Source organism: Ceratotherium simum, chromosome X, assembly GCF_057802395.1.
Source record: "Ceratotherium simum simum isolate JZ-2026a chromosome X, ASM5780239v1, whole genome shotgun sequence".
Classification (NCBI taxonomy): Eukaryota; Metazoa; Chordata; class Mammalia; order Perissodactyla; family Rhinocerotidae; genus Ceratotherium; species Ceratotherium simum.
The window spans coordinates 61,861,140-61,873,401 of record NC_141940.1 but is presented as its reverse complement, the minus strand read 5'-3'; the positions used below and the strand labels follow the sequence as shown (position 1 = coordinate 61,873,401).

The following is a 12,262-nucleotide window of genomic DNA, read 5'->3' as shown; positions in this document are numbered from 1 at the left end:
AAGCTAACCCTTCAGTTCTCTTATGATTTTTTTACAGGGGCATTTTCTAAATCTTTCAACGGAATCACTTTGGCTAGCTTATCCTGGTCCTTCTCTAAATACTCCACATCTCATTTAAGCCATAGTAACTGAAATAATATATTATTCCACATGGAAGACATGATTAAAACCTAACTAATGCAGAATATATCAAGAGGATTACATCCCAGCCCCTTCATGCTATTAATATATCTATATATCTATACCTATCTATGAGATAATGCTCACCATTTTCAACCATATGGCATTCTATTACTGGCATTTTTGACCTATGACTCCCACAGTCCTAAGGCAATTATTTGCTATACTTATACATAACCAATCCAGGACCATCCTGTACTCATTTCTGTAATCTGGTATTCTTCCCTAAGTGAGCTTGCCTTTAATAGACTTGCCTTGTTTATTTTTATCCACTTCAGCTTGTCAAAGTTGTTTGGAATCCCAATCTTATCCCACCTCCCAAATCCCCCACACCCACAAAGGCAGAATTCTTTGGACTTGTATGAGTTCCTTAGAGAAAGTCTCAAACACGGTACATCTATTTAGATCTGCACAAAGTCACAACACTAAGACATTCAACATTTCCCACTCTTCTGCCCCTTAGTCACAGCCTAATAAAACCCAAAGCCTTGTTTCTAGATGCTCTTACCAGATTCTCAGGTCTCCGCTGATGATGTTCAAAGAATGGAAGGAAACAGCACAGGCTTAAATTGGAGTTGGCCCTATGGTCAGATGCTCTACGATGTGTCCTTCTAGAACTCATTGCGCCTCAAAGTGGATACTGTGTATAAGTGTGTTCCCCCTGGAGTAGGTCCTGAAAAAAAAAAAACATGTGACTCGGGGTAAAACATTAGTGGAGCTGGGAAACATGGCAATTCAATACACAGGGAGGGGGAGGGAATGGAGTGGGGGAAGAAGTTTCCAGAATAGATCTTACCTTAACCCTTGCTCTCCAGGGATACAGAAAGAGTTTTATGCTGGCTGTAATAATAATAATAAAAATAATGAAACTGTTTAGGTCAACTCTTTCTCTGGGACAAGGGGAAGAGAACACACAAGAAAGGTTGAATGAGACCCCACCCCCTACAAAGCCTGATCTTTAAATATCCCTCAGGCACAGAAGCAGAAAATAGGCTGAGTTATTCCCTTTCCCTCTATTTTCTCCTGGGACCTTCACTTAGTCTTTCTCATTTATATTCCTGGCATTTTCATCTCAGAACTGTCTCTATCCCTGGGCAGTTCCTGGCATAAATATACCCTTCCACCTCAGCCCAGACCTTCTGGGCCACCAGCCAATTGGCCATGTCCCTTCTATCAATAATTAGATTGTCCCTAATTATACATCATTTAGATGCCACAAATATCAACATGAGTAATTAACTTGGACTGTGAACCCAAGTGACAGCATCTACTATGCCATTAACATTCAATATATATTAAGTTATAATAAACCATTGTATTATTATGTCAATGTAAGTTTGTGGTGAAACTTAAAATAGATTATACCAAAGTATTAAGGGTTCAGGGAGATTAAAGTATTTATGAATTGAAAAGATACTTGGCATTTCAGTTTCCCTAGTATAGATGTAGGTAAAGTTAATTTGCAATTTTAAGCACTTGAATTTATGTCAAACAGAGGACAGCTGGAGCCTGACATTGAAATTTTATTTTATTTATTTTTAATTTATACCTCCACCTACTTCAAAAAAGGATACAAGGCAACTGACATAAAATTGGAGGTGTGCTATCATCAATTATTATTAAAGTATTTCATGCAAATATTAAAAAAAGATTCTATATATTTGCACCATTCCTATTTTTACTTAAATGCTCCCAAATAATGAGCTCCCCCCCAAAAAAGATTATAACCTTTCTAAAGGAACATCTAGTGATGATAAGGATTGCAAAGTGTATTGTTGAAAAGTGTGGAACCTTATTCTAAGGAATGGAGAGGTGACAGAACATTTTTCTCCATTAAACTAATGTGTCCCTATCTCCTTCCTTTTCAACTCTCTCCAATAATGTAATATGATAGAAAAAAATAGAGTTTGCCCCATTAAAGCTAAATATGATGACTACTGTATGATTTTTTTTTCTCATTCTTCAACAGTACCCTTTGAAAATATTTCTTCACATTAGCTGTTAGAATCAATTACCAAGACCACCAAATTCATGATTGCTAGTGACCCTGGACTGAATTAATATGTACTTGGCTATAAGTGTTGTAGCTGATATGAATAAAAACAATGAAAATAGCATTCAATTTTATAGACAAGAGTGGTTAGGTTTAAAGAAGAAGAAAATGAAAAATATCTAGGTTAGACAATGAGCTAGATGCATTACATGTTACCTTGTTAAATCCTCAAAATTCTACAAAGAAGATAATATCATCCCCATTTTGCAGGTAAGAAAACTGAAGTTCAGAGAGTTTAAGTGCCCACAACTAATTAGTGGCATAGCTCACACTAGAATTGAAATCTGAGCCCAAAGGCTCACCACTCTGGTAAAGAGAGAACGTAATGAAAAAAAAAGCACAAAAACAGAAGTTAATTTCCAATAGAGTGGCTACTCATTCCTTTCCCCACTATTCTACTCTGACAGAACAATAAAATAAAATAATATAGCTTCTTTATTCAGATCCAAAATATATTTACAGAGTTGAACTATTTCTAAATAAATTATGTTTATAAAAATTGATGGAGATTTTTGCTTTCTTGCATTCAGAAATAAGGGCCAGAAAAAAGTGAATTCTAAGGATTAATCCTTAGAACTGTTATTCCTAAACATTAAATACCGTTAGTATTCCAAGCCCCCAAACTTAGCCTACATGTTTATAGTTTAATCATTTATACTGCCATATAAACTTCTGGGAATCTATTCCCAAAATCAAATTAAAGGAAAACATTGTCAGGGTATATTATAAATGATTAAAGATGAGCTGACATGTCTGTAGTATTAATACTCTAACATCAATGCACAATCAACTAAAAGTCTTTATTGGCTCTGTACATTGGTTGATGGTTTGATGGATTTGGTGAATAACTAGAAGATTTTACAACCAGAGCATGCATGTAATAATCATCAAATATTTTAATCTTTAACAACTTTTTGGAAGCATAGGTTTATCCAACGTTGGAAACAACTATTATGTAATCCTACTGCTCCCTCTAGCTACCACCTTTTTTTTTTTATTTCATGGTCAATCTTCTCAAACTGTCTACATAAGCTTTCTCCCCTTTCTACGTCACATCTCCCTATAGATACCATTTCAATTTTTACTTATGCTCCACCTCACTAGGACAACTGCTTTCTCAGAGTTCACCAATGACCTCTTCGTTAAGAAATCACATTCTCTCTTCACAGCACGTTGTTGCCCATCACCTCCACCTTGAAACTCTTTCTTCCTCTGGCCTCCATAACAGTATCTATCTTTTTTGTGTGTGTGTGTGAGGAAGATCAGCCCTGAGCTAACATCCATGCTAATCCTCCTCTTTTTGCTGAGGAAGACCGGCTCTGAGATAACATCTATTGCCAATCCTCCTCCTTTATTTTTTTCCACCAAAGCCCCAGTAAATAGTTGTATGTCATAGTTGCACATCCTTCTAGTTGCTGTATGTGGGACGTGGCCTCAGCATGGCCGGAGAAGTGCTATGTCAGTTCACGCCCGGGATCCGAACCCCGGCCGCCAGTAGCAGAGCGCTCGCACTTAACTGCTAAGCCACGGGGCTGGCCCCAACAGTATCTATCTTGATTCCGTTCCTTTCTTCCCACATATTCATTCTTTGTTTACTTCACTGGTTATTCTTCCTTCTATACCTTTATGTGGGCTTAGCTTTTAATGCCTCTGCTCTTTTTTCACTCTTTACCTTAGAAATTTCATTCATTTTCATAGCTTTTATCACATCTATGTTGATGACAGCTAAAGCTAGATCTTCAGGCAACATCCAGTCTCATACTTCTTACTGAAAATGTTTACATGGCTATTAATCATTACTATAGATTCCTCAAATCCAAAACAAAACTCATAATATTTTACTAACAAATGTCTCTTTCCTATTTCCCACCCACTCTCTCTCTCTCGATTGCATCATTCTTCCATCTATGATTCATCACTTTCCTTTACCCATTTTATCAGGTCAGTCATCAAGTCTTATCAAATTCTTCCCTTCCTACTGTTCTTATGCCTTTAAGTCAATTGAGCACACCTGCTCCTGCCAGAGCTGAAGCAACATACAAAGCTGTCACCAGCATTTTGCATTGTGACTCCAGAATCTCACTAAGTCTAAATCCCATGCTTTTGCTATACTATTTACTCTGTTATCCCAGATCATTGCATGTTGACCACTTTTCCCTGCCAAGTCTCTCCCACTAAAATCTTAATTTCAAGGATTTAATATTTTAGATTTAAGGTTTATTCCCTTCCAGGGCATGATTTGTATCTTTGACCTTCTGATAAAACTATACAATATATCCAGTGTCCCTGTTATGCAATAAAGTTTACTAGTGTTTTGACATATTTCAAGAACCCAGAAACTATGTAATTCTACTGCCTGCCTGCTTTCTTGGACTGCAACTCCCTTGGAAACACAATGAAGGGAAAAATAGAACAGTCAAGAGACTAATCCTGTTTTAACTGTTCTATCCAGCCTAGATCCCATTATCTATCACTTCAATTATTCTCTTGTCGATTTCCTCACGTTTCTTATTCATTGTCCTTATGTAGCATCCACATGATAAATTCCAAAAGATATATCAATCCAAATGTCCACCTCTCAGCCCTACTATATTAAACTCCTGAAATTTGTTGGAGAAAATTACAAATTGGTCTAATGCAAGTTCTTGGTCTCTAATCTCAACTTGGTTTCAGTGCCACCCAGTAATCCTCCTATCTCGCTCTCTTTTAGCAGCTATTTCAAACCTTCTCTACTCTCCCACCACCACCCTCTGCCTCATAGTCTCTTCAGACAATCTCACCTCTTGCTATGTGGAAAAATTAAAAACCATCACATGAGAAACCCTCACATTTTCTGCCATGCTACCTATAAACATACCTACTCTGTACTCGGTCTCTCTTCTTTCCCTCCTGTCACAATGGAAAAGGTGACCCACCTTTGGTATAAGGCTAATACCTCCACATAGCATATGTTCTTGTTCTTACTGCTGTCTGATGTCTCAGGGTTGCCACTCCATCAGCTCCTCCATCCCAAACTCACACTTTCTCTATCCTATATCTTTAACCTTTCCCTCCCTGCTAGTTCTTCCCAACAGCATTAAAACATGCTTAAGTCTCTATTTTAAAAAACAAATGAACAAACACTGCTCCTTTTAATCTGATGTCCCTCTCTAGTTACTGCAATATTACCTGCTTCTGCATATTAGCCAAGTATCTTTAATGAGTTGTCTACACTCATTGGTTCAATGTCCACACCTATTGTTCACTCTTCAACTTACTATAATCTTGTTTTCACTCCACTGATCTATTGGAATTGCCATAGTCTACAATGACCAATTTATTGCTAAATCCAATGGTTACCTAGACCTCTCCCTCTTACTTAAATGCCTCTTCTTCTTTTGGTTTCTAAGACACTATCCTGCTTTTCCTCTTATCTATGTAGCTACTGCTTCATTGTCTTCTCTGGGGGGAAATCTACTTTCTGTGAAAGTCCCTTAAATATCGGTGTTTCTTAGTGTTCTACCCTCAGCCCTTGACTTTTCTCATTTTACACTCTCTTCTCCATGTGATCTTATTCCTATATGCTAATATGTCACAAATCTCACCTTCAATCCAGATCTCCCTTCAAAACTATTTGATATCTCCACTTGAACTTCGCTTAGGCTACTCTAATTCAACATATCCAAAACTGAATTTATCAACCTCCATCTCCAAACCCACAATGCTAGAACCACTCATCTCCCTTTATTTCCATTCTCAGTAAATGGCCTCACCAACTATGCAGTTGTCCTAACCCAGAAATCTAGATGTCAACCTTGACTTTTCCTTCTTCACTGAGCTTTTTACCATTCCCTAGACATGGCTAGCCCTTTTACAATTCTGTGCTTTTGCAAATAGTGCTTCCTGTGCCTAAAATGTTCTCCCTTCTTCCTCTTTACCTAGGACATTTCCTACATATCTCACCCTGAATGACTCTTGCAGATTTGGTATTACGCACTCCTCCAGAACTTCACTTCTCTGAGCTCCTATAAAAGCCTATTCTTAACTCTACTGTGATAATTACCCCATTGTTTGATTCACTTCTCTGTGTCACCCATAAGACTGTAAATAATGTGAATGTAGATGCTGTGCTTTAGTCATATTTGTATCTATTAAATTAATACAGTACATTGGCACTTAAAAATGGTTACTGAATAAATATTTAAAATCTTAGCAGAATGAAGAAGGTAGACAGGAAGAAAAACTAGAGAAAAATATCAGAGGTTTTGGTAGGAAAATATAGAAATGTCCACTTTATAAAAAATAGAGGTAATTCCTTCATCTCTCATCATTAACACTTTTTAATCACTTTTCATCTGATTGTAAAAAATATAGTGTTCATTGTAGGATTATTGGAAAATACAGATGAATTTTAAAAATAAAATAATCTCCTACAATGGTATCAGTATTCTTTTTTTTGATTATTTAAATATATCTTTATAACAAAAAGTTATGAAGAATATTATAACAAATTCCTGCATGTACATGATTATTATTCCTCAAGAAATCTTAGGGACTCCCTACACTTTCTCACATAGTTTTCATTTCCATGGATTTTTTTCTTTTTACCTAATGCTGAAAAACTTGTTTTTGGTCCACCAGGATCTGCCCTGCTTTAATATTAAGTTGGTTCTTTTCCTCTGCAAACTGTTTCATGGTCATAGAAGACAAGTGATCAGCATCTCCCTTTCTTGCAGACAGCAATTACATTAATCCTTATCCTTCTCTTCTCCAGACAGAGTAGCCTTAATTGTGTTAGGGCCTAGTCTCCATCTTGTTGATTATTTGGGTCCATTTTCAAGAGAGTCCATACAGTTTTTCCAAGTTTTAAACCAAACAGAATGCTATTTCCAAAAAGCAAATAAACTAAAGACCCATTTAATAGGAATAAAAGAGATATTCAGCTTAGAGGATGAGAACCCACGTTTCAACAAAATATCATGAATGTTTTTGTCTTTTCAAACCCTCTATTCAGGACCACACAAAGCCAATTATTTTTCCTTGTTAATTTATGCCTGAAAATAGGGGTGTTCAGGGGTTAAAAAACTAATGAATTACTCATGGTATACGATTTCTAGCTCTTTATCAACGCCACTTGTCTTTACAGCCAGATTCCATATTTCAATATTTTGAAGATTAACAATAAGAGATTTCTGCAAGCTGACTGATTTCCTACTGACTCATTTTACTGGGTTGAAGCTATTTTATTCTTCACTTTCATAGCCACCTACGCCACAGATAAAAGAGAGTTTCTCATCATTCCACAGACACGCTTACATATGGCTTTCACAAAGAAGTGTGTTAACCAATCCAAAAATTTTGACAAAATTGTTTCCAATTAATTGATATTATACTCTACTCTTTCTCAAGACTTTTTGCCTCAGCTTTATACTCAGTGTCCACAGGGAAGGACAATGTCCTAGCCTCCTGTGAACCAGGCTGGTTTATATCTTCCTTCCCTATCTGTGAACCTGAAATGAAAAGGATCAGGAAAGTAGAGGAGGTGGCCTATGGTTATTAAGTGTCTTCTTTTACTACCATGGCCATCCTCTGCTCAAGAAAGGCTGAAAGAAATAGATGCCATAGACAGAGGACAGTGCATTAGACTAGGCTAGGGTGCTCAGCTAAGCTATAAAAGAGGCAGAGGAGCTTTTTTGGCTTTGTACTTATGTCTTCTTTCTCTACCTCTTCTCTTCCAGCCCCTGCCCATACAATGCCTAGGCCTATCTTGTCTTTCTATTATCCCCTCAACTGCCCAAGTTACCCACCCAAACCTGTTTGGTTGGAGTAGCCATCTATACTCTGGACCTTTCTCCTCCTGTTTCTCGCTAGGAACCCTTACCTGGATTGTGTTCTTTCCTCTCAAGGACTTGCTAAGAGATTGAAACTGATCTGAGAAAATACCCTATGTTAATATATTAATAGACAATAAAAGCCTAATGAATTTCTGCTCTGAGGTAGCAAATTAGGACTGTGATAAGAGCCTTCCACATCTTCTTAACCCCAATGTGTGACACTTTCAGGCACTATGAAAGACTTTTGAGAGATAGACTTGTGGCCTTCTCCCGTACCCTTTAAATAATTCTGCAGATGCCAACCAGAATCCCTTGAGCTTCTGTTGCAGATTGATAGCAGCCACATAGTTTCCTTTTTATTCTTGCCTGTCAAATCCCATTGCCTTTCAGATACAATCAGTGAAAGTAAAGGACCACTATTGTTTGTCAAACATTGCCTGGGGACCTCTCCCTTTCTTCCCCTCCTTAATATTGTGATTCTCTCTATTTGGCAAGTGCTTAAGTGCCTGGAAAAAGAGGCCTATGTTATTAGCTATGTACATATACTCAAGAGGCCTCTGCAATACACTCTTTTTATAAACAAAGAATAAGTAAACCAGTAAAAGGATCAGATTGGTTAACACTTAGGGGCAAATGGACACTCTGGGTTCGGTGCCCCTTTCAATCCTATACTCCTGGCAATACCCAATTGGTGCTTGTGCATTACAAGGAAAGACCAAAGGGGGAAGTGCCTAGCCAGGCATCACAGAGATTCATTCACCACGACACTGATCAAATCATTAGGCTACACCTTGCGACTTACAGGCTAGGGATGGCATTTTAAAATGTTAATACCACAGATAAATCCAAAGTCATTTGAGAACTGCTCATATGCTCAATTGAAAGCACTAAAGTTCAAAGTATGTTTAATTATTTCCCATAAAGACAATTCTGAATGCTCATTTTGTTTATTTCAACTGAAGAAAATCCATTTTCCCCCTGATGTTATTAACTCAAATGGTAAATGGGAAAAGTTTTTAATTTATTTTTATTTTTTATTACCTCACCTCAGATTTTTCTAGCTTAAGCTCTGGTTTATGTAACACCTATCATAGAAATTCTAAAATGAAAAGTCACGCAAATCATCCAAACAGGGTTTTTGAAGGAAAAATATTTGGTAGCATTAAGCACAACAATTTCTCCTTGGTGATGAGTTAAATGGGCTTATTTTATAGACTGTCACCCATTGCTTTTAAAATTACTTCTGTTTTTATACTTGCCATGAATCACTATTAGTTCTCCATCTCCCTTTCTGTCTCTAGGTCTCTTTTCTCCCTCATACTCACACCTACACATTCATTCACAGTCCACATTGTCAGAGACTAAATGATCATTCTTTGCAGCTGTTGTAACCAATGCCGCTTGTTTTTTCTAGAGTCATCAGAGTCAGCTAGAGGTGCTAGAACCCTTCCTGCCCATCTGCCTAATTACTGACCAAGCACTGCATCAGAAATTGCAGTAAGTAATCACACACAAGAAGCAGAAAGTATCAATTCTCTTGGGAGAGGGTGAACAAATAGACAGATAATGAAGCATATTTTCCTTGGCTTTTAGCTGACATTTGTATTTAAATGAGCAGCTTCTTAAAAGCCAGCCATGGGTTTTTACCTGAGATCTGGAGTGTATTTTGCAGCAGCATTTCTTAGCACATGGAAAAAAGAATGATGTATCGCTGCAGTAAAAATGAAAATGCTAATACACACATGAGTAACGTTTCTCTCCTCTGGACAGCATATGTGGAATCATTTACTGATGCATGTACTGATTTAAATCCAAATATTCTTTAAAATTAATAACTTATTCAACATTCCTGGGGAAGATTATGGCCATGAAGGCAAATGCTATGGTCTCCCTTTAACAAATGTTCCCACAATTGGTAAAATCTTAGATTTGCAATCAAAATTAGGAATCTGGTGTAAGCTCTGATTTGACAAAGATTGTACAAAACATACAAACTGCCTGACTCAAACTTTAATTTCAATAAGCTCAGTGCGTACACAAACATGTATCCCAAGAGTTTCTCTATTTGGGTAACAGATGAGATTCAGGCTTTCCTTTTAGTGGGAGGCTTTGGGTATCCAGCCTGGCAGAAACTGCTGTGATTTTAGAAGGAACAGTTGTTTTGGGGGTGGATATAATGTTTAATTGTTTTGTAGATTTTATTTATTGTTTCCATGGCTGTAGTCCCTCGGCTGACTTAAAGGGTGGACTCTGAAGCAAGAAGCAGAGAAGCACCAGAGGAAATACTAGATTAAAAATAGGTACACCTAGTTTGCTCACATCCACTATTTCCTACCTCCTTTCCTCTACTTGAGCAATAGAAAAAAAAGTAATAGAAAAAATACCACTTAACTGCACTGTGCCTGCTACTTCAAACTCTATAAACTGGCAAAAGAAGAAAGTGTTCCACATCTTAATTACAATTTTTAAAAAGTCCAGTCTGCATTATGTGTTCAATAAATACTTGTTGACAAAAGTGTCAATTTCAAAAGGAATCACAAGCTCCAAACTGAATCCTCACACTGCCATTTTGCCCCTCTAGCTTTGTCTTCTCAAATTACAAATAAAGTCTACCCTCCTGAGCTGTAGGAAAACTCAAATGGCTTATGCTTGTGAAGCAGCAATAACAAAAGGACCTAAGGATAAAGCAGTCCACAAACCAGAATCCCTCGTTTGTAAATGTGCCTAGAAGCACAGTTTACTGTAACCGGATATGAAGGTATAAAGACAGATAGATAAAGCAGTTCATTATTCATCACTTAAGGCAGTCATAAAAAGGAACATATTTTCATTAACAGTGGGTTGAATCATTAGAAAACCTGAGCTACTCAATCCATATTCAGCGCTTTCTCTCCTCTGCTCTACTAAGTGAATACTGCGAGGGTGGGTAGATTGCTGTTAAATAAGATTCCAATTGCGAGTTTACTTTTTTTGTGAGCCCAAACCAAGATCTCAAAACTTCAGAGGTAGTTAATTTTCATCAGCTTTTTAGCAGTATAAACTTTTGAGTTGAGCCCCAAAATTTCAGATGTCTTAAAAATCCGTCTTATCTAACAATAACTTTGAAGCTGTTAATTCCTCACCCCTTGCTCACTCTCCCCCCAAATTGTGTTGCCCCATGATATGCCAGCTACCATTGCTTTCCACTCACCCCATTCTCTGTCCTTTAGTTTTCATATCTCCCTTCCCTGCTCGATTTTCAATTTTAATGTCTTCTCATTCAAAGAAATGATTGCAAAGTCCGTTTGCAATCTAGTCTGTAGTCCTTGAATTCTGACAGCTTTCATGGAGATGCTTTACTTCCTTTTTTTCTCTTTTTGAATAATCATTTTTTCTCCTCCTTTCTTCCAGAAAAAAAATTATTTTGGGAAAGAGAGGTAGATAGGAGGAAACATCAATATTTTATTTCCTTCCCTCTATTTTTGGGAATATATATTTTATATATATATTATATATATGTAATTTTTTTTTAGAAATCTCTAACTCTTCTGGCAATAAATGTTTACCTCTATTTCCTCTATAGATCATCATTCTCTTCTTTGTTCTTGAAATCATTATTATTTATCTTTACATTTTCTGCAAAAATCTCTTCTATCTCTTATTAAGTTTTTTTCCTACTTTTGAAACCCTCCTATCATTTTAATCCATTTTATTATCTGTAATTTCAAGCTTTGATGGTTTACCACTCAGGAGTTTCATGACTCCTTTGCTGACACACTTAGTCTAGGCAAACTCATTTGGTTGAAATGGGAACTAGTTTTTAAAAAGAAAGCAAAGACAATATTTAAAGTACTTTTTAACATTTTTTCAGGATAATTTTTGGCTGAACCTCTGGTTAGGAAGTGAAGGATAAACGTTTCTGGAGATATTACCTTAGTCATCATTTACAGGAGGATGTTATACCATCTACCTTGCATCATCAATCACAATCCCTTATGGAGAAGAACAGCAGCTGTAGTAGAACAGAATGAGTCAGTATGGCCTTTTTAACTCCCCTATGGCTTTTTCCTTCTGCTTTTCCTTTCTTAGTGGGATTCTTAGTCATTAATAAAACTAATAATAACAATCCTCTCAAAATATGACATCCTATAGTCCAATCAGCCTTGGTCAGCTGTCCCCAGCAATTATGATCTACGGTAGATTTCAAAGCCTTACCTGGGTGGTCTCCAAGCCATGT

General features: G+C 36.9%; 1 protein-coding gene across 1 annotated transcript in view; it reads right to left on the bottom strand.

Moving 5' to 3' along the window:
- The window catches only part of RPS6KA6 (ribosomal protein S6 kinase A6), a 180,485-nt gene extending 179,668 nt beyond the window's left edge, over window positions 1–817 (bottom strand). Inside the window, exon 1 of the mRNA XM_087427031.1 lies at window positions 689–817. Coding sequence (XP_087283157.1) covers window positions 689–802 — 114 coding nt within the window. The 5' untranslated portion in view covers window positions 803–817. The remainder of the gene's footprint in view (window positions 1–688) is intronic.
- Between the last annotated feature and the right edge of the window lie 11,445 nt (window positions 818–12,262).